The sequence below is a fragment of the Ipomoea nil genome, unplaced genomic scaffold, assembly GCF_001879475.1.
Source record: "Ipomoea nil cultivar Tokyo-kokei standard unplaced genomic scaffold, Asagao_1.1 scaffold1895, whole genome shotgun sequence".
Lineage (NCBI taxonomy): Eukaryota > Viridiplantae > Streptophyta > Magnoliopsida > Solanales > Convolvulaceae > Ipomoea > Ipomoea nil.
In genome coordinates this window covers 676,770-700,227 of record NW_017618323.1, presented here as the reverse complement: position 1 = coordinate 700,227, position 23,458 = coordinate 676,770, and the positions used below count along the sequence as shown (strand labels likewise).

The 23,458-nt window shown below is 44.0% G+C and overlaps 1 protein-coding gene and 1 non-coding gene across 4 annotated transcripts; one reads left to right on the top strand and one right to left on the bottom strand.

The window, feature by feature from the left end:
• Positions 1-16,748: 16,748 nt before the first annotated feature.
• Positions 16,749-16,820, top strand: TRNAT-CGU. The gene has a single exon. It is a non-coding gene; the product is annotated as a tRNA-Thr (tRNA).
• Positions 16,821-17,509: 689 nt separating this feature from the next.
• LOC109193570 (protein LONGIFOLIA 2-like) lies at positions 17,510-22,825 on the bottom strand. 3 transcript variants are annotated; one of them, XM_019344440.1, is made up of 5 exons: positions 21,692-22,825; positions 20,999-21,060; positions 18,998-20,854; positions 18,777-18,918; positions 17,510-18,665 (listed from the first exon to the last, which is right to left on the bottom strand). In XM_019344440.1, the coding sequence occupies exons 1-5, from the start codon at positions 21,846-21,848 to the stop codon at positions 17,854-17,856; spliced, it is 3,030 nt and encodes a 1,009-aa protein (XP_019199985.1). In that variant the 5' UTR covers positions 21,849-22,825; the 3' UTR covers positions 17,510-17,853. The 3 variants fall into 3 exon arrangements, with proteins under 3 accessions (XP_019199985.1, XP_019199983.1, XP_019199984.1); XM_019344438.1 differs by having other exon boundaries at positions 18,998-20,881; positions 21,692-22,824; XM_019344439.1 differs by having other exon boundaries at positions 17,510-18,662; positions 18,998-20,881; positions 21,692-22,824.
• Positions 22,826-23,458: the final 633 nt, after the last annotated feature.

Sequence of the window (23,458 nt, the reverse complement as noted above, 5' to 3'; positions counted from 1 at the left end):
AAATTGTTACAAAAATTAATTAATTAAATACTCATATTAATTATTTAACCAAGTCAAATAATTAATAATAGTCAAATAAACCGAAATTGACTAATAAACTAAGAATAATACCAAACAGGCCACTAGTATTTTTTTTTCCTCTGCATCCGTGTCTTTGACATTTTGAGAAATATAAGGTTATCGTACAAAGTTTTTGGGTGTGTATTATATGCGCCTATTTTTTTTTTATTTTTTTATTTTTTTGTTGTAAATTATTTGGTAAAAAAAGTTATTTAACTAGTATTTTCTTCTTCTTCATTTGGTTGTAGGATAGAGGGATATGGGGATTGAATTATGGTCTCTTCTAATAATAAATGTGGAAAATATATTATTTAAGAAAAATAATTTCCTGACATGCAATAGGGAAAAAAATGAGATTAGATCAAGAATTAGATCAATACGAAATCGAATTCATAATTAAGAATTCTAGTGTCGATCTAGATCATTGGCACGCACAATGTACTCACGTACATAAGGCCTTTGAGGTTATCATGTTTACTAAAATGTTCCTAGTATGTCTCCTATTTTAAGCATCAAAAACACTATTTCGATGTTTGCCACATTAAGTTTTGAAATAATGTTTTCAAAAAAAAAAAAAAATTGAAATAATATTTTATTGGGTAACACTTGTGTGAGACCGCCTCAAGGGTTGCATCTTTAATTAACGAGTCAAATCTTTAATTAATAAGTTAACTCTTTGACTTCATTAATCAAAGATCTCACCCGTCTCACAGATTAACACAAAATTTTTACATTTTTTATATCGATATATAAAATATTTTTAAAAAAAACAATGTATTATGATTTTATATGAAAATTACTACTCATCTCACAACTCGAATTCTAAAAATTTTTATAGTTGGTTGAATCGATAAAATAAAATATAATAAAGGATGCTTTTTTTTTTTTGTTTATATATTGTTACTCGCACTTTTTGAAATTTCTGTATACGTGTATTTAGTGTGTCTTAATTATAAATCAGTATTACTTTGTTTATGTATCTGTCTTATCACTAACCTGGTATATGTATGGTCAACCAGTTAGTGAACTAGAGATAAGACTTAGTGTGGAAAATTAAATCAAACAAAATGAAAAACACACGATATTGTTTACCCAGTATCTACGTTTGGAGACCTCATCAGTGAGTCAAATCCACTACCTCAGCCAGTCAATCATACAAATGGTAAAGAGATTGCAATCTCAACCCAATGTGTGTTATACCTCACAAGGTAAGTACCCAATCTGATGAAGCGGAGGATTGTTGAGGCAGAGATCCATGCAATCAGCAATCCAAAGAGTCCCACGTTTGGAGATCCACGATGTAGTTGCTCGTCTCATTGACTCATAACTAACTACTGCGCCATAGTTGGGCAAATTATTGTGTGGACCATAACAAAACACTACTGGAAATTATGGAATTTTCGACCACCCGAAAGTGATCTTAAATCAAGTTGATACCAAAAAGTGGTCGGAGATAGCAACAAAGGTTTTTCCGGATACCAAAAGTGGTCGAAACAAGACTTTCGACTTGATTTAAGATCATTTTCAGGTGGTCGCAAATTTCATAATTTCCAGTAGTGAAAAGTGCATTTTTAATATATTAAATGTACATTATTTTTGTACTAAATGTACATTATACAATATAATGTACACTCAGAACAAAAATAATGTACATCCCCTGAATACAATGTACATTATTTTTGAACTGAATGTACATTATTTTTGTATTGAATGTACATTATTTTACACTAGACAAAATATGGTCCACACTAATGATTGCCACAGTTGTATGGAGTACACAGTCCACAATGTAGCACTATGAAGAATGTCTTCTCAATAAGTCACCTTAGCTTTCAATATGAATATATTGAGAAGAAGATGATTCGGAGAATAAACTTTCAGTCGCACATAGAAGAAACCTCTTGAATAGATGATATATAACCTCTTGTGTGTAAAGTCTCTAAGCTTCAACATCCTTCTATCTAACACAATCAGCCATTAATTACTAACAAACCAATCAGTTATCAACCGTTTGTCAAACACCTCCATATAGAAAACGCAAGAATCTATTTATTTAAAACAAATTTAGTCCCAATAAAACTATACTCTAAAATTGTGTGGGGGTGGGGGTAGGGGTGGTTTAAAAGAGCTCAAATAATTGGAATAAAAAGCTGCTAGATTTTCTTTACCTTTCTAGGGATCCGAATTGAAAGCTGCTAAAGCTGGTTTCTGGTTAGGTACATACTAGGTTACGTTAAACCTAAGCTAGCCTGCATGCTCTTTAGTCTTTTGTCTCACATACATTTTTATTTTCTTAATTTCTTAAAGAAAAATAAATATTATTCAGAAACTGTTGTGATAGTATCCTCGCGTGGATACTTCATAGTTTCAATCGGTAGAGAGCAATAAATAGATAAAGTAAAGAGAAAAATTAGGAGAGAAGAACACGTTGAACTCAAAAAAACTCTAGTCCTTACTCTTTATTAGATAACGGATGATATATATACATATAGAGTTAATTCTATTTTATGTTTTAGATTTATAGTTGGCATTTCACTTTTAGTTTTTTTTTTTTTTTTTCAAATCATCATTATTTGGTCATAGTATTATTGTAGCATGACTATTTTTGGTCCTCCATAAATAAAACCGTTTAAATTTCATAAAATACAATGACATTTAGGTCTTCAATTATGATTTTTTTCAAAAAAAAAATAAAAATAAAAATATAGCGAATTAACCTACTTTGTATAAAAATGATCAAAATGATCTTTTATTTAACGATATTTCAACGATTTTGTTGACGGATGACAAAAAATGGTCATGCCGCAATAATACTAGGACCAAAGATGGATGTTTTGAAAAACAACTAAAAGTGGATTGTCACCTATAAATCTAGAACCAAAAAAAAGAATTAACTCTATACATATACAAATAAAAATGAAAAACTGTATCTAATCATGAAGAGTATAAAACTAGGGTAATGGCCACATAAATATATATATATATATATATATATATATATATATATATTTACAACACTCTCCATTGACCATTATCTCACCATACTCATGTCTCGTTAAAAATTTTGCTAGAAAAATTCTGTGGAAAAAACCTAGTTAAGGAAAAGAGTACATGATGTATTTCAAAACACGTGTTATACGTGGTTGTCATTAGTTGTATAAGTGCTTCCGCTACACTTGTACAGGTGTAGCGGATGCGGGTGACTGGAACAGTGTAGGCTTTCCACGACACCCTTAGGCTAAGAAAAATCCGATGAGTAAAAGCTTAGCTAAGGAAAAAGCGTATAACCATAAATCAATCATAAGCCTTTAGGGCATAATCTTCAGGATAACCAATCATAAACCTTCAACGTATAATCTTCAGGATTTTTTGAGTTTGTCTATTTAAGTATTTATCTGCAACTTTTCCCTTTTAACATTGTTATATCATATTCATGTCTCGTTAAAAATCAATTTATTTAAATTGACAATAAAAACAATTCTCATCAATAATGGTAGGGAATATCCCGACCGACATAGCTTTACCCCGGCCGGTGTGCCTTTGTCTTTATCTTCTTGTCTTTGCAGGTAACAAGTCGGGCTTCTTGTGAAGAACCCGGTCGGGGTCCGACCGGGAGTTGCCCGAGCGGCAGTGTCGACCACCGAGCGGTAGCCTTTTGGCGAGAGAGCTGACGAGGGACACGTGGCGGCTCCACGCGTTGACAGGCAGGGCACCCGGGACAACGACACGTGGTTGCTACGTGAGAGGCATGCCGAACGGCCGGATTTGTGTCTCCGGCTCCGCGGCTATAAATACCTGCGATAGCTACAGTGTGGGGGACTTTTGAACGATCGATAGGTTGTTGTTAGAGAATCCCAACCGCAGTCAGTCGGTACTCAGAGCAACCAAGTAGATTGTACTTAGGGCCTTCACAGTGATCAATAAGAGTTATTTACTTGCTTTAATTGGTCTCGTATTTACTTAATTACCACTTACGTGGCAATTAACACTATCATTTTGGCGTCGTCTGTGGGGACCCGTGCAACAAAGCCATCGTTTTGACGAGCACCCGGTCTCTCCTCAACCATGTATCCATGGGCACAAAATCTCTTCGCCGACGACCAGGCGGATGCAGCGAGCTCATCCAACCACCAGGCGACCCAGCAACAAGGTCAGACGATGGACCTCAACCTCAATCTCTCGCCACCCCATCCATCCAATACATACCCGGCCGCCCAACAGCCGGTGAAGTACATCCAACCGGGATATCCAACACCCGGTCAACAATACCAGCAGCAGCCAATGATGTATCCCGGCCAGTATCCATACCCGATCCCACCTCAACCGTACGGGTATTGGCCAGGCCAACCGATGTATTACACGCCCCAGGTTGGTTATCCACCTTACACGCCTGCGTACACGGCTCCAGCCACCGCCCCTCCAGTTTACCCGGCCGCACAAGCAGAGTCGCAGCATCAGCCCGCTTCCCGGGCTCGACGCTCGGCTCGTTCGCGGTTGGGGTCGGGGGGTGCTGATGCGATGGAGGCACCACGGCAGGCCCAACAAGCACCGGAGGCTCCAGTCCAAGCGGAGGACCCCGAAGAAGCTGCCCGAGCGGTAGCTTTTGACCGTCTTTGACCGGCAAGGCGACAACGTTTAGGGCCCCAAGACCCAAACCGACAGCTGGAAGATGTACAGATGTAGGAAGCCAGCCAGGAGGCTTCATCCGGGCATAGCGGGTCGAGATCTCACCGTCGACGACGCGCTCGGGACGCAGCCCAAGCTGCCCAGGCGGCAGAGCTCAACGAGACCCGAGGATTGCTCTATAACCTCCAGGCGGAGTTTGCGCAATTCAGGAACGCGCACCCTGCAATACCCCTGGTCGACCAATCGTCCTTGCTCAGGACGCCTTTCACTGCCGAGGTAATGGCTCAGCCCTACCCGCTTGATTTAAAGGTCTTAGGGGAGAAAAGTTACGATGGCCTTACGGACCCTGAGGTCCACGTCAATGATTTCTACGGCAACATGATGTTGAATGGCGTATCAGACGCCGTGATGTGTAGGGCTTTCTACTCCACGCTCACCGGTCGGGCAGCGGAGTGGTTTCGAACTTTGCAGCCAAGCTCAATTGCTGATTTTAACACCCTGGCGATCAAGTTCGTGAGGAAGTTCATCACCTCCAAGGTGGTGAGGAAGTCCTACATGTACTTGGAGAAGGCCAAGCAGCTCGAAGGGGAAAGCTTGACCGATTTCCTCGTCAAATGAAAAGCAGCGGTCGGGGAGGTCGAACCCATGGATGACGCGACCGCCACCCACATGCTCCACATTTCCCTCCGGGCGGGTTATTTGTACCAAGACTTCATTCTACACCCCCCGTCCACGTATGAGGAGGCCCTTCGAAGGGTCACAGATTATGCCAACGTCGGCGAGGCGAACGCCGTAAAGCGCTCGCAGGACGTCAGATCTTCGTCCCGTAAACCGGCCGGCCGGGCGGAACACCGATCGGGAGATGATCATCCCCGAACTCGCACCAGGCCTGGTGAGTTTACGGCCCTGAACCGATCCGCAGCGGAGGCCATGCAGTACGCTCAGTCCTGCAATCTCATCAAACTCCCCCATCCCGATCGAGATGGCCTTGACAAGAGTAAGCACTGTGCTTACCATCGATGTGCCGGGCATGACACCGAAGAGTGTACCCACTTGCGCCAACTGTTGGAGGACCTGCTCAATCTTGGAAAGTTGGACAAGTGTGTGGGGAAGAGAGAAGACACAAAGAAGAATACCGATCGGAGAGACCAACGGCGCTCTCATCACCGTTCCGATCGCTCTGATCGTGAGGGACGCTCCGATCGGTCAGGTCAGGACCGAAGAGACGATCGTCGTGATGACCGACGGGACCCTGACCCTCCATCTAGCAGCCGACCAGCAGGAAAGCCGACCATCCACGTTATTTTTGATGGATTGGACGATGCTTCCGGTCGAGGGGCAATTGCCCGGTCGCCATTGTAGATTCCCGGGACACTGGGAAGAGGCAGAAGATGGAGCCCATAACCTTTACCCTTGAAGATCAACCCAGCAGCGGTGACCACGGTATGGAGGGGCTCGTGGTCACGATTGATGTCAAAGGGACGGATGTCCAGAGGGTTATGGTGGACACTGGCAGCAGTGTGAACGTCCTTTATTTGGACGTATTTGAAAAGCTTGGACTTGACAGGCAGGAGCTGACTCCGGTCGATGTACCACTGTCGGGATTTACCGGGGCGCTCATTTACCCCGAAGGGAAAATAATGCTCCCAGTCGAGATCGGCACATCTCCAAAGTCGATCAAGACGGAGCTGGAATTCGTTGTGGTCAACCTCCATTGTGTCCACAACATCATTTTGGGCCGACCCGCAATCATGAAGATTGGTGGGATAATTTCAATGCCTCACCTGTGCATGAAATTCCCCACCCCTAATGGGGTCGGTGTCGTCCGCGGCGACGCCCAATCCGCCCGGAAGTGCTACACCCGAGCGGTCAACAGACGGGATTCCGGTCCGTCTTCCCGGGTGAACACCATTGCCAAGGAGGAGGCAAAAGATCGGAAGGAACAACCTGAGCCTTCCGAGGAAATAGAGGAAGTTCCCATGTCCGAGGACCGACCGGACAGGAAGATTAAAATTGGCCGGGCCCTCACCCCCGAGCTCCGGGCGGAAATCTTGGCCATACTTCGGGAGTATGCCGATATCTTTGCATGGGGGCCCGAAGACATGCCCGGGATTGACCGATCGGTGATCTGTCACAAGCTAGCTGTCGATCCTGCAGCAAAGCCAGTCGTGCAGAAGACCCGACACCTTTCCTCCGATCGCCGCGAGTTTGTCAGAGAAGAGGTTAAGAAGATGGCGGCGATCGAGCACATCCGTCCGGTGATTTATCCCGAGTGGGTGGCTAACATTGTTCTTGTTCCGAAGCCCCCAGCTTGGAGGATGTGCATTGACTTCACCGACCTCAACAAGGCCTGTCCGCTCGACCCGTATCCTCTACCGAGTATCCATCAGATGGTCGACGAGACGGCCGGGGCCGAGTTGATGAGCTTCATGGATGCGTTTAAAGGGTATCATCAAATAATGATGCACCATGAAGATGAGAGCAAAACAGCCTTCGTGACCTCGGATAGGCTGTATTGCTACCGAGTGATGCCGTTCGGCCTCCGTAACGCGGGAGCGACCTATCAGAGGATGGTCAATATGCTATTCGTTGATCTGCTAGGCCAAACGATGGAAGCCTACATTGATGACATGCTGATCAAGAGTCGGGACCGATCCGACCACACTCGGGACCTCCGGGAGTGCTTCCAGATCATGAGGAAGTACCAGTTGCGGCTGAACCCGACCAAGTGCACATTTGCGGTTCAGACCGGGAAGTTCCTCGGCTACATGATGACCAAGAGAGGAATCGAGCCCAACCCGGCCAAAGTTAAAGCGATTCTGGACATGCAACCACCTTCTACCGTTTGGGAAGTCCAGCAATTGACCGGTCGGTTGGCAGCTTTGAGTCGTTTCCTCTCTAAGTTAGCCGAGCGCGCTTTACCTTTCTTCAAGGTATTGCGTAAAGTCAACAGGTTCGTCTGGGACGAAGAATGCCGAGCGGCTTTTGATGAGCTAAAGGAGTATCTCATGTCGCCAATTGTGCTCTCAAAGCCCGAGCTCAGGGAAGAGCTAGACGTGTACCTCGCCGTCTCCGATCGTGCAGTAAGCGCAGTATTGTGCCGAACCGATCCGGAAGGGGTCCAACGACCGGTGTACTATGTAAGCTACGCACTACATAGTCCCGAGCTCCGGTAGTCCCGGTTAGAGAAGGTCGTCTACGCTTTGTATATCGCTGCGAAGAAGCTGGCTCCCTGTTTCCAGGGTCGAGCAATTCGCGTTTTGACCGATCAACCGATCGGGCCAGTCCTCCGAACTGCTTCATCATCTGGTCGCCTAGTCAAGTGGGCGTTAATGTTGACCTAGTACGCGATCGAATACCGACCAAGACCAGCCATCAAAGGTCAAGCCCTTGCAGATTTCTTGGTCGAATGCACCGCCCGGGATACCCGACCTCCAGAGGTTGCGGATCCCGAGGCTGAGTGGTGGTCGCTGGCTACTGACGGGTCAAGTAGCAAGAAAGGAGCAGGAGCAGGAGTGGTGGTCACGAGCCCGGAGGGATTCAAAGTCTATTTTGCCCTCATGTATCAGTTCCATCCAACCAATAATGAAGCCGAGTACGAAGCCTTTGTCAATGGCTTACAGTGTGCTCGGGACTTGGGGGCTGAATACATTCGAGCTCAAACGGACTCTGCGCTCGTGGTCGGGCAGGTCCTCGGAGATTATGAAGTGAACGGAGAGCGTCTATAACTATACCGAGACCTGGTCATGGAGAAGCTTACCCAGTTCCAGGGGTATACCGTCCGGCACATACCCCGATTGGATAATGCCGATGCGGACATCTTGTCCAAGTTAACCCAAGACGCCCCGGAACACATGTCGAAGATAGGTCGGATTCTGGTGATCCCGAGACACAGCATCCATCGCTTGCCGGTCAATCCAATCCAACCGGTAGAAGACAATTGGATTACCGATTTGAAAGAGTTCCTCGAGCACGGGCGGCTCCCAGACGACCCCCAGCGTGCTCGGAAGGCCAAGCTTAGAGCCCCGAGGTTCCAAGTCTTGGACGGTCGTCTTTACAGGCAATCGTATGGAGACCCTCTTATGCGTTGCTTGACCGCATTTGAGGCCGATTTGGTTATGAAGGAGTTGCACTCGGGCATTTGTTCTTCACATCAAGGAGGCCGATCGTTAGCTCGTCGTATCATGCTGATAGGGTATTGTTGGCCGTCCCTCCAGCTAGACTGTGAAAAGTTAGCTCGGGAATGTGAGACGTGCCAATTGTTTGCCCGGATGCCTGGACGACCTGCAACCTTCTATCAACCGGTTACGACTGCGATTCCCTTCGCTAGGTGGGGGGTAGACATTTTGGGACCCTTCCCTCAACTCTCCGGTAGGAGAAAATTCATGATTGTCGGCATTGACTATTTCTCCAAAATGGATAGAAGCCGAGCCGTTAGCCACGATCACCTCTCAGCAATGTGCTCGGTTCCTTTGGCGTAACGTCATTTCCCGCTTTGGTGTGCCCGTCCATCTCATTAGCGACAACGGCCGCCAATTCGTAAGCCAGTATTTCCAAAACTTCTTGGCCACGATCGGGACGACTCACGTCCGGTCGTCGGTGGCTTACCCGCAAGGAAATGGACAAGTAGAAAATGCCAACCGGACGATTTTGGAAGGTCTAAAAAAGAAGCTACACTCGGCTGGTCGTAGTTGGGCCGATGAGTTGCCATATGTACTGTGGACTTATCGGACGACCCCGAGAGAGGCTACTTTGGAGACCCCTTTCGCCCTGGTTTACGGAGCAGAAGCCCGACTCCCGATCGAAGCTTGGATCCCTACCGACCGAGAACGAACTTACAACGTGGAGGACAACGAACACGCGATGGTCGTGGATCTCGATGGGGTCGAGGAAAAAAGAGAGCTAGCCGCTCGGCGTATGGCCGAGTATCAGAAGAGAGTCAAGAGTACAAAGGATGTCCAGGTCAATCCTCGTTATTTTCAGGTGGGAGATTACGTTCTGCGTCGAAGGGAGGCCAGTCAACCTTTGGAAGGCGGGAAGCTAGCTCAGAATTGGAAAGGGCCATACATCATCAGTGCTGTCATACGGCCGGGGACGTACCGACTGGAGACAACAACCGGTCGCGTAATCGATGGGACTTGCAATTCTGAGCACCTCGTGATGTTTAGGCATTAGCCTATTTTTTATAATCTTTAGACGAAGTGGGGGCTCGACCTGCGAGTTAGTCCCGGTCGTCATGTATATTCAAATTTATTGTTGTAAATATTTGTTTAACCGCCTGCGAGCGGGAGAGTTTAATGTATATACAATCGGTGATTGCTTGACCGTTTGCACACGGCGGCCCGGTCGGTTATTTTCCTTACCTTCATTGCATGCAGGACATCTCATCACCAAGTTACTTCGACCGGGCGAGTCAATCGACCGGTCAAATGCGCTCCTCTTCGGCAGATAATTGGGTCACGCCACCGATCGGGAAAGCCAAAGCTCCCAGCATAATTTCCCGATCCGTCCAACTTCTTTCCACTATCGCACCCACTCGTGCCTCGTGAGTACAATTGTGTGGGGGCTGGGATGAAGTACTGTAGGCTCGTCGCTCGGGAAAACCCCGACCATAGAGGCTTACCTATTCTAGGCCAAGAGATCGGGTAAACCTGATCGGGCAGGCCAGTTTGACGTCGAAACTTCGGATGCATGACCGGGCCATAAGGCCACAAGGTCGGGTGTCGAACAAGTCGAGTAACGCATGACCGGGCCAAAAGGCTATGAGGTCGAGCGTTAAGGGTTCAGTGCATGTTTGAATGAAGATAAGTACGAATAAAAGAAACGGACGACACAAGTTTGACAAAAAAGGAATTTCATTAATTAAGAAAGTGCCCGGTACAAACTCGGGACCGGACTCCCGATCAGCGTTTACAAAAAAGAGAAGAAAATTACTTCTGCTTCTTCGCTTCCTTGGCCTCCCCTTTCTTGGAAGCCTCCGCCTCGCTCGGGGCAGCCGCTGCAGGCCCGCTCGGGTCGGCCGCTTTGTCTTTTGGGGTGAACGGAGAGGGACCGGGGTCGGCGAGGTCTGGAGGGAGTGCAGATAGAACCAGCTGGAGGTCGTCTCCCTCAAGGGCCTGCTCCATTCGTTTCTGGGCCCTCTCGAGCATTTTCCTTTGCCCGGCTTTGAAGGCCCACCGACCTAATGATAGGATCAGGTCCTCCCCGATCTTCGTCCTCCGGGCCGCCGTGAGGAACGCTGAGCCCGTTTCGTTGTCCTTGAAAACGAACTGAGCCAGCTCGTTCGGGTTTTCCAGTCGGGCCTTCAGCTCCGCGGCTTCCCCGATCGCCCGTTGCGCGACCTTCTCAGCCAGGACCCGATCTTCCTCGCTCTTCTTAAGGTTATTCTGGACCTTCTCCAGCTCGGCCTGGATGTCCTTGACCTCTTCAAGGCGTCGGGCAGCGGTTTTCTTGTGCCGATCGGCCTCGTCGGCCAGCGTGGCTCGACCCTGAAGGAGCTGGGCCGCTCGGGAGATCTGCAACACAGAAAACGCTCAGAGTTAGCCCGGTCAGAAACACTTGCATAAAAAATCAAGTGGAGAACGCTTACTTCGGCCAAGTCGTGGTCAATCCTCTCGGCCACCTGAGTTGGGGTCATCTTCCCCAGATCCTCCCTGACTGGCCCGGCGTTGCCGATAAGGGCCAGTATGGACGACTCGTCCTTGTTCCGCCCGGCCGAGGGGCTCGGGCTACGCTGCTCCCTGCGGCGCTTGATGCCGCCGACCTCGGTCATGCCCTTCTCGGGCACCTTCTCCTTTCCCCGGGCGACCTCCACCCGGGTGACCAAGACGTCCGATGGCTCGACCACAAAGCCCTCGGCTGTTTGATGGTCGAGGTCCCGATGGGTCGGGCCAGTGGAACCTCCTTCTGCCCGGTTGGTTTGGCCTTTGGCTTCTTTTTGCCAAGCGAGATCTTGGCGGGCGGGGGAAGAGGAGCGTCATCGTCTCCAAATTCTGCCATTTCTGCAAAATAAAAAGAAATAAGGCAATTAGTTCGGGGTGTTAGGGTCGGGAAATGTGGTTAGCATTAAACCTTTACCCTTCCGCTTGCCCCGAACGGGCATCCTTGCAATTGTCACGCCCCGAGGCTCGGGCTTGTACTTCTCGGGCACGTCGTATACGGGCTCGGGCAGGTCGGCTGCTTCAAGGGACTCGGGCGTCCTGAAGATCCGGTACTCATAGATTTCCCCGGATATCTTGGTGCCGCGTCCTTGAGGGCCTGAGTCTCGACCGGCACAACTTGTTTCCTGAAACGTTGACTCCAGACCCTCTCGACCGGGAGAATCCACGGTTCATACTTCACAGAGAACAACCGGTTCTTCCATCCCCGGTTGTTCCCGGACAGACCTTCAATCGAGCACATGTCCGCCCGGGATTGGGTCATCAGGTACCCGCCCCCGTATGTGGCCGCTAGAACCTTTACCTGGTAGATGAAGTTGAAGAGTTCCATGGTGCAGGCCAGCTGGTGTCGACCACAGATTTGCGAGAAGCATGCAATCATCCGGTGCGCATTCGGGCAGATCTGCCCGGGCACCACCTGGTAATAACCTAGGAATGCAGTGAGGAGGCTCGAGAAGGGGAAAGTGATCGGGGCCATGAGGAAATCGTAGTGCATCCCGAGCCACTTTCCTCGGTGCCGCTCGATAATGTTCCCGAGCTGTCGGCTTGTATCAAATTCGACCCGGCCTGCGAGAGTTGCGGCGATGTTGGCTGCTTCGCCCTTGGTCAGCTTACTCATCTGGGTCTCGACGCTCTCGTTGTTGAGGAACTCGAACCCGTCCCCGCCTGGCGCTGCCGGCCCGGCTGGGTCTTCCTCGACCGCCTCCGCGTCGTCTGCCCGATTGCCCTCTTGGGGCTCAGCTTGAGGGTAATCCCCAATTACCCTCGTGGGCGTTTCCCTAACGCCTCCGGCCGGGGAATTCCGTCCGCTCGTGGACGTCTCCCCGTTCTCCTCGCTCGAGCTCCCTGACTCGCTGGAGCTCGACCCCGATGTCCCTGACGAGCTTGATGACCTTTCTTGCTCGAGGGCTCGGTCGGGGATTTGCGGCGGTCGTTGTTCGACCTTCGAAGAATTGGACATGATGTCCACCTCTTCGCTGGTTTGCTCGTCCTCGTCGTCGTAGTCTGCGACCGAGATGTTCTGGCTGTCTGAGTCTGACATCTTTTCTGCCTAAAGGTCGGTCGTGGTTAGTACAGGGCTCGGGACAGTGGGTCGGAGTTAGTCCTATCCTACTCCTACGCAAAACTAAAAATAAAAGACAAAGTAAGGAAGAAGAAAGCTTACCGACCAGGAAGACTTTGATGGAGCTTGAAGTTGGTTTGCTCGGTTGATCTGCTGATGTTCACTCGGGACTCTCTGAGGGTGCCGATTGATTCAGAAGATTGAGGAAAGTTCAAATGAGGGCCTCAAGGGCCTATTTATAGGAGAGCATTTGGGCGGGAAACCAATCCACTTGCGCGATGTGACCCGCACTGATTCCGAGGCGACCGTTGCAGTCACAGAGGCCGGCAGTTGCCGACACGTGGCGAGATAAGGAATGACAGCTGGCCGGTCGGTTTGGTAGACGACGGTTGGGCTTCTTCATCCCGTCCCGTTTTTTCCCGGACGGTCAAAAAGGCCCGGGCTGGGGGGCTCTTGGTAGGGAATATCCTGACCGACATAGCTTTACCCCGGCCGGTGTGCCTTTGTCTTTGTCTTCTTGTCTTTGCAGGTAACAGGTCGGGCTTCTTGTGAAGAACCCGGTCGGACCCCGACCGGGAGTTGCCCGAGCAGCAGTGTCGACCACCGAGCGGTAGTCTTTTGGCGAGAGAGCTGACGAGGGACACGTGGCGGCTCCACGCGTTGACAGGCAGGGCACCCGGGACAACGACACGTGGTTGCTACGTGGGAGGCATGCCGAACGGCTGGATTTGTGTCTCCGACTCCGCGGCTATAAATACCTGCGATAGCTACAGTGTGGGGGACTTTTGGACGATCGATAGGTTGTTGTTAGAGAATCCCGACCGCAGTCAGTCGGTACTCAGAGCAACCAAGTAGATTGTACTTAGGGCCTTCACAGTGATCAATAAGAGTTATTTACTTGCTTTAATTGGTCTCGTATTTACTTAATTACCGCTTACGTGGTAATTAACACTATCAAATAAGCTTTGTCAAATATTAAAAAACATAATAGTTAAGAGCAACGATAATGGGAATAAATAAACTATTTATAATTCATTTGTAATTTTTAAGCCCTATTCCAATATTTTATTGTGGGAGGAGCGCTAAATGTTGCTAGTAATTTCATCGCAAAAATCCAACCTTTTGCGATTATAGAACTTTTGGTCCAAAAGTGATGCTCCAACGACAATGAAATAATGGAAATATGCCTTAGGGTTGGGGTTGGAAGAATGAAATAATGGAAATATGGTCATAATGTATCATTATTATCATCTTCGTGTCTAAACGGTTCCTTAATTATCTACTTTAAGAGATTGGACAACCGTTAGTGTGATAAGTAAATGATACTTATCCATATAAAAAAATTCCAAGACGTTTTTCAAACATAGGCTAATTGGTTTGTAACATTCATTCAAGGAGATACTCGAGGTTGAGACAATATACTTGATTTCCCAAGTCTTTCATTTCAAAAACTGTCTTTAGGCATTCTAATATCATTAAGCTCTTTATGTATTTCAATCGAATTTATACCATTCATATGGACTAAGATAATGGATAAATAACTCCATTAGCTACTCCTTAATGAGCACATAATGACACATATTATCTACATATTCCTTCTTCTAGAGAAAAAAATACTTAGTCAATTATTTACTTTTCAGGTCATATAAAGACCTTTAATTTGTAATTTAATAATATACATGTGATTTTCATTTCTCATTTTGAGAACTTTAAATCCTTCGGGAACTTTTCAAAAATAAAAATTATGTGCATGCATATCTAAAATTGTTATTTACTGCCAATGATATTAGGTAGCGGAACTTAATGTCATTTATGGGTAATATATTTTACTAAAATCAATTATGGATTTTTGTGTGAACCCTTGGGCTACAATCCCATTTTATATCATATCACCTAATTATTCTTATTTCTCTTTCGTACAGACACTCATTTGTAACCTACGAGGTTAACATTCAATGGTGTACCTATTATATAGAGTTCGTTTTCGCTCTCAATAAAAATCATTAATTGATACAATAATTCACCGAGGATATATAGATCATCGTGTTGATAACATGTTGTGAATTTGATAGTATCCTCGCGTAGATACTGTATGGTTTCGATCGGTAGAGAGCAACAAACATATAAAGTAAAGAGAAAATCAGAGGAGAAAAGAACAGGTTGAACTCAGAAAACGCTAGCCCCTAATCTTTATTAGATAGGGGATGATATATATACACATATACATATACAAATAAAAATTAAAAAAAAAAAATCGTATCTAATAGAAGAGTAAAACTAAGGTAATGGCCACATAAATAGATACATTTACAACAAAAACATCCTTTTCAGATCCAGTTCATCGTCAGTGCATGAACTCATAGCTTCACATGATCGAGTAAGCACTGTAGTCTGATGAATCAAGATTTTTATTGTTTTTTAGAAAATATATTTATTATAATCCTACGAGTTGATGATTTGTAAACGATACTGACAATATTCTCAGCTGAATTAAACACTATTAATATAAACTATTAAACACTATTAATGATACTGACAATATTCTCACTAAAAACTATTTAAGAATTGAAAAGCCTTCCTTTCACTATTAAAAGTCATGGACTAATGAGAATTCTTTTCTAATAACATTAAGATTTTTTTATATTAAAAAAAAAAAAAAAAAAAAAAAAAAAAAAAAAAAAAAAGAAGAAGAAGAAGAAGAAAGATAGAAGTGTCAATTGTCAAATAGCTTCATCTATTATTCACAAGTCCTTAATTAACCCCTTGTTCTAATATAAGATCTAATTAGTCACATTTACTTTTAAAATTATGTTCACTTAGCATTTTATATATTTTAGTTTTCATTAGGTAACTGTTCCATAATGCTGACATGGAATTTAAATAAAAATAATTTAATGATTCGTTTCATTGTTGACTTATTCAAACCAAGAGAAAATCACTACTCTCTCCCTCCTCATCCTCACCACCATCATCGTGGCTACCAATCTGAAAATTATTTGTTTCCCTCACTTGTTACTTGTGTGCGGGCCTAAATAATCTCACAATATCTTTAGTATGGGGTTGCTGAAACTTTCTATGGTTGTATGATATTTATATGCCTATTACCCTCCTCTTTCATGCTTTGTTGTAGAGTTTGCATCCGTCCTGAAACTCTTCGCCGCCTAATTCCTGAACATGCTCGGAGGCGGAATTTATTCATGGCCTTACGCTCCTAGTCACAATTGCAATTTCATTTTTCCTGTTTGGTTCAGATGCCTCGGTTGGGCGTGCACCAATTGTAAAATGTCCTATTATCTACGAGGTATTTGAAACCAAATTTGCCGGTAAACTTTGAACTGAATAGCCAATGAGTGCATCTATTCTGTTCATTTTGGATGTGCAGAGTGTCAATATATAGTTCTATCACTCACCAACCTTTCACGAGCATACAAGGGACAACCTAAATGGTAGTGCAACAGTGATGGTAGTGGTGAGGATGATGGATTGAAGAGAAGCATTTTGAAAATCAAGTCAATTTTTCAACATTCTCGAAGGTTGTTAGTTTCAAGAAGTAGGGCCGGTGAATTCCAAACTCTCTCTTTGTGCTTCAATAGGTTAAGAAAGTATGTATGTACAGATACAACATTGTAATAGAGTCAATAATATCAACGCACCCAAAAAAAAAAAGGTAACATATAAAAAAATTTGTTAACTTAGATGGTTAAGTAATTATAATTCAATAGTCAATGTACTTAGTTGGTAGCAATTAATTGTTGAGCTGCAAATCTAGCAATATAGTACGGAGTATTTTGCAATAATTGACGAATTGGATTTTAAATTTATACGTGAATATTGAACAACAAGCCTCCGTAGCATAGTGGTAGTGCGTTCGCTTCGTAAGCGAAAGGTCGCGAGTTCGATCCTCGCCGGGGGCTTTTTTTACCAGTTGTCCCCTAAAATCACAGCGTGAAGCTAAGATGAATAATTCTCATTAATTAGACGTGTTTAACCATTCATTGAAAACCTCGACAAGTAATTGTGAATTTGGTGATTTAATCACTTGTGATTTTTATTCATTTAGAGTTATTACAAATAGCATCCCTCACCATTTATAGATCATCTAAAAACAGAAGCTTTCATTCTTCTCCTTCTATCCTCGTTTTTATATCTTTATATTTGAGGAGTGTTTAGCGCATTCCAACTGTAGTTAATGAATGCAGCATGCTAGCTACTACAGAATAGTTGTGTACCCTCAATGCCCAACGTCGTTCTTTATGCCTTGCACCTAGGCACAGGTAAAATTGTTCTAAAAGGCAGTGGGCCATTTTCACACCATAGCTTTAATTTTTGCTACATGATCGATTTTTACAATAGTTTTCTTTGTCTCCTTTTGTAAACACACAAACTTTGATAAAGATGAATATTTTTTGAATATTTAAATATATTTTAGATAATATTAATATTATTTAATTAGAAAATATCAAAAGAGTTTGGATTCGCCTGAAAAAGAGATTACTTAGACGCAATGATATTCTTGTGATTTTTTAAATAACATATAACATCTATTTAGTAAAGTAATTGAAACTGTAAAATTTTGAGCTACTGAAAGAAGTATTCACAAATCTGTTACTACACTGCCATTCATATAAAACCAGAAATGAAAAGCTGAAGCACACTGTCCAAATTTAAGCATTGAATGACAGGAAATCAGAGCTCTAAGCTAAAGAGAATTCTGGGAAGAGATATACAAGGTGGTTTTGAACAGATTGACATCACTATCAGTATACTGTTAGTACACTTGAGTGGAAACTGGAAAGATTTTCCTTCAAAATCCATCCAACTGCACTTTCGCGTTCTTCATATAATCATACTCATTACAAAGCCGATAAAAATCAGGGAAAAAAAAAACGAGATGGGAAATTACTGACCGACACGAAGCATTGAAAATGGAGGAAAGAAACAAAGTAGCTACTTTGTGAACAACTGCCTGCGCCTCGATGGTTTGTTCCTCAAGTTATCGCCCTCGCCTCTCACTATTTCGCCAATTAAGTCTTTAAAGACCAAACGCTCGACATCAAGCACAATAGCCGAGATTTCATGGTTGAAATCTGTCCAACTCCCTGACCGGTGCAACACATCCTCCCACAATATGTTTTTCAGCTCATCATCCTCGTCCTCCACCTCGCATTTGGATGATTTAGCTTGAAGCTGTTCGATTTCCGAGCACAGCTCTCTAAGTAGCTTTTGTGCGTTCAGGGTGTTCTTCGCTAACTTCTGGGGCTTCACCCACGGCTCGGAAAAGGTTCCAAGAAAAGCCAGTTTCGTAGCAAGGATTTCATTTACGAGATCAAAAACAAGCTTACGGTGGACCTTCTCTTTGGACTTGAATTGGGCGATATTTTCTTCCTTCACTGAAGTACTTGCCCTGGTTTGCTCCAGAACCAAAAACAACTCGGGATTGATTGGGAGGCCGGATGGATGGAACTGGAACACCGTTATGCTTGACCCGATGTCTCTAAGGAGAAGGCCCGAAGCTAGTAAAATTTCGGAAACATATCTATGATCCGGGTTGGTGTTCTCACAGAGCGACGCAATATAATCTGTGCGCCCTTCATCGTGACTAGAATTCAACCTTCTCAGTTTCTGAACAAGATTCTCAATGTTCTGTAGTTTCCTTCTGTTGAACTCCGGGGGGGTAATCCCGGAACCAATGTTGTTCGACAACAGATCATCAGACGGGTTACTAGAAACTCTATCAGGATCCTTGTATCCATTATCATCTGTTACATAAACATAATGAAGTCATATTTTTGAGAACCCGAATAATAATGTTCAGAGACAACCAATTTTCCTATGTTAAGAAAGAGGATAAATCAGAGGAAAGAAAATACCTAGGACTTCGGGGACACGTTTCCCAGGCAAGGGTGATTCATCTGTGTACACGAGATTGTCGAGGACAGAAACGGGACTGGGATACTCGGGGGCAACCATAGCAGCCAATGATCCATCTTCGGGAAGCACAGAAGTTGGTCTCTGAGTAAATGAAGAACGTCAAATATGTTGGACTTATTAAATTTTCTCGAAGCGATAAATACAATAGAAGGTAAGGTACCTTTTCTATGCAACTAGAAATCAAGGACTCAACAGATTTCATACGACTCTGGATGCTGTTTTTCTCGAAAGACGCTAAAGAACTAGTGACTTCTATATCTTCTTTTGAGTCTGATATAACGCTCCCGTTTGATCGAACGGAGATTTCATTCTCACTCAGTTGGTCATCGTTTTGCTGGGTAGTGGAAATCTTTGGCCTGCGTCTTCCACCGGGGGAGTTGGACTCCATTGGTTGCTTGTTTGCTTGTTTTCTCGATCTGTTAGGATCAGATGGGGGTGTGGGTGGCCGAGATCGCTTCTCCAACTCGAGTTTCTTTTGTTGCAATCTAGGGCTGATGGATCCCGAGGTCTTTAACGAGCCCGAGGTGCTTTCTTTGGACCTAGCTGAAGCCTGTGAAGATTTAGAAGTTCTATTGTTGGTTCTTGAATCAGAGGAATTGATTATGTTCACTCTTTGATCTTTGGCTCCCTTTCTACCCTGATGTTTGGAGGGACAGGATGAGCCATCGAGTGGAATCACCGAAGAACGTGGAATACCAGATTCTTCCATGAGTTTTGCTGGCTTCATGATTACAATCGGGGACTCGAAGTGCCTTAACGAATTAGACCCCCTGCTCGTGGAACCAGTCGCTTGATCACTCTGCCTTGTTCGTTGGTGTGTAAACTTTGCAGTCTGTAGAGAACTAGCATACTTTTGTTGATGCTCCTTTTGACCCGAACACTTCGATTCCTCGACTTTTTGGGTTTCGAGGAGTCCCTTCACCTGCATTGCTTCCAGTATCTGCTTAAGCGCTCTGAGATCCTTGCCAGATTCAGTGAATTCAAGATCCTTCAATCTCTTCTCTATCTCGCTATAAACAGAAGGAAACGAGTTGGGAAGCTTCGCGGGAGTTTTCGTGTTCCTAGATGTTTGTTTCTCAGATGCTCGTGTCTTGTCAAAATGCCTCCAGGGCGCTGGCTCGATCGGAAATCTCGAGGCTGGCTTCATTGCTGAATCGGGGTTCCTCCAACGAGGCGAAGTCGGATCCTTCCACAGGTTTCTCGTGGAGCTAGAAGTTTGGATATGTTTACATTTGTCACTTACTTCCGAAGACCTCGAGAGCGGGAGTGGATCATCAACTCGACAATTCTTGGTCGACCTCGTATCACTATCACTCGGTGTCGAAGAATCGGGAAGTGTTTCCAGACCCATTAGCTTAGCTACAACACTCGGAGGCCGTACCGAAGCCTCTCTACTACTGTCAAGTGAAAGTCTTGGGAGCTGTTTCAATGCAGATTTGGAAACGTCACGTGATTCAAAGGATAGATGACGGGTTTCCTTCCCATCATATGAAAACCGAGGAGCATCTTTGGAGATAGCAATAGAAGAACCATCTTTCGAGTGGTACGATGATGATCTCGAAAGTTGCCTAGGCTCATTGTAGTACCAAGGAGCTTCTCGAAGTTTAGCAAGAACTCTAAGAGATTCTTTAAGGTCAACGGGCGTATTCTGCTTTGCATAGAGTCCCGGTCCATAGCTCCCGTCAAAGGTTTGGGAAAGTTGCAATGGCCTAGGAGAATCCCGGTGCTTCGTAATAGATTCTGCCACCTCCTCTCTGAGTGTCGATTTCACCTGAGATTCTCTATTCATAGAGTCCTTAACCACGTCCCGAATATCGAGGCTTTGCCGACCATATTGAGACGTTTTTATCTGGTTCATTGCTTGGTCTCTCGAGGGAGTTTCGGGAAAAATCACGCGATCAAAAGCCATGGGCTCTGGCTGAACTGTTCTATTACAATCAAGAGAAGAGAACGAAGAGGAGCGGGATGAAGACGAGAACGAGGGTCTCGATGATTCTGTGGATAACCTTTGTTTCTCCTGAACGTTTTTATGAATTTGGTTATCCTGCAAAGAAAAATCATCATTCACTTAAAAGACAGAAAAAAAAAAAAAAAAAAAAAAAAAAAAAAAAAAAAAAAAACAAAGAAAATAATGGAAAAGTAGAGTCTAAATAGTCCTTACTGGTCTCGGGTAGATACTGCTAAACTCTTTTTCAGAAGTGTCATCGTTGAAGTGAGGACTACCTGCAAAAACAACATAATATGCAACATTAAAACGGGGCAAATGACAGAAGACTGAAGCAAATACGTAAAAGATCAAGAAACTGAATCCATACATCTCATACTACTTTTGGAAAAGATCAAGAATCAATACTTGAGATCAGAAATCTAAGTGGTCCTGTAGGGCTATAAAATTGAGTATTACTATCAAAGAAACAGTTCACTAGCAAAAAGGAAAGATCTTTAATGTCGCGGGCTTAACATGCCCTGCTTGTAAACGTTCACTTCGTTAGTTCATTTGGCACATACAATCAATCTTGTACAAAACCACAAAACACACTAAATGTCTTTATTGTATAGTAATAAACAAAAAACGATTAGCAACGACTAGGTGATCAAAATCGAGTCTTGACATGAAAAATACGATTAAAAATAGAATAGCATCTATCCATTAAAGGAATCCATACGGAGAGAGCTTTATATTGATTGCACGACATTGACAAACAAGCAAACGCGTATTAGTAACTCTTTAGCTAGCACACTAAGCGCCACACAAGATATGTCCTATAAACACGAGAGCAATATCAGAGCTAGGGTTCTTCAACTAGGCAAAGAAAGTAAGCCAATGGTACCTCTCGGTACTAGGAAACATTACCAGAAATCAATCGTTTAGGGCTGTGGCCAACCATACGCCTTCCTCCAGTTAGCATATTTTGACGATCAAAGAGCTGAAAGATCCCTGTCATACACCCAATCTGCTTTTGCAAATCTGGGTTGTCATCGGTCAACGAATGCAAAAGCTTAGCAGCCATATTTGCTCCCCCTTCTTCACCAACAACACAAGCTTAAGCTTTCAATTCCCACCTCAAAAAGGGATTATAATATTCAAACCCCCATAATTTCAACTGGAACTCCCTCTCCAAATCAGCTCTCAGCTGTAATCCCAAATAAGAAACAACAGTCTCTCTACAAATATAAGTACCTAATTTGTAGTCAAAGTATAAATCTAGAATCCCCTTCTCCTCCTATAGCCATTGCTAGCTCCCTGCATCTACTTCCATTTTTCCCTTCAAATGTAAGGGAAACCAAAACCCAAAACACAATCCTTCTCCAAATTAACGTAAAGATTTACTCAATCGTGAGTTCTTCACAGCTTCTCTCAAGCAAACATCCAAAATTTGTACTCAAATCCTAGTAATTTACAGGTAATCAGAAGTTATTAGCACCAACCACCAAGACATCAACTTTTGTGCACAATAAATTTCCTTCCAACAAGATCCTTCAAAGAAAAATGGTCGATTTTGCCTCTACATTCAACCAGTCATAAACAGAAGCAAAAATTCAAGATACCCAGACAACAAAATCAAATCTTTATTTTTTTTTTCATTATATAGAGGACAACATACAACAGAACTTGGTAAAAGCCATGGCAACAAACAATCAATGGAAACCCATTACCTTGAGCTCCCAAGAAAGTAAATGCCAACACAGATCTATCCAAGAAGAAAATGCAACAGGAGAAAATTCCAAAATGCAAGAGATTGCGACGAAACTACCAAAAAAAAAATTAAAAGGGGGGAAATTAAATGTGAAGGAGTTGCAACTAAAACTACTGTAACCGCTTTATTATTATCCTTTATTATGGAGAGGGAAATGCAGGGAGAAAGAGCAAGAGAGAGAAGAGAGAGAGAGAGAGAGAGAAGAGGCACTGAGGCAGATGTCTTGCAGGCCTTTCCTCACACTTCCATGTGGGATGATAATAGGGGTGGGTCTAAATCTGTCTGCATGGTCATGTGCTCTTGTCAGGACTCTAGCTAAGGAATTTGGGGCTTCTCATGCTCCAAGCCTAAAACCTTCATTTTTTTCTTTGCTGGATAATCTTCTTTTCTTTCTTTTCTTTTCTTTTTGTATTCTTTATAAATATGATGGTATTTATACTTTCCTTACTTTAACTGGTCGTTTGGTTGAAAGGAAGAAATTATGATGGAATCGAATTGTAATTCAGTGAAAAAATAAGGTAAGAATAAAGTAGGAATTCAAATTACAATGTTTGGTGTGTAAAATAATATTACAGGGAATTGAAAGGGAATAAGTGATGATGCAATGATTGAAATGTCCTAATAATAATAATAATAATAATAATAATAAGGAATAAGGGTCAAATAGGCCACTGAACTGCACACCAAAATGCAATTAGGCCATCGAACTCAAAAACAATGCAATTAGGTCCCTGAACTACACAAAATCATGCAATTAGGTCCAAAATGACTTGTTTACCTGAAATGCAGGTTACCAATTTTAAAAATAATTTATAAATATTTTTTAAAATAAAATAATTAATTAAAAGTATATAATTTAAAAAGAAGAAAAAAAAAAAAAACGAAAACTAAAACTGTCGGAGACGAATCGTCTTCGACAGTCT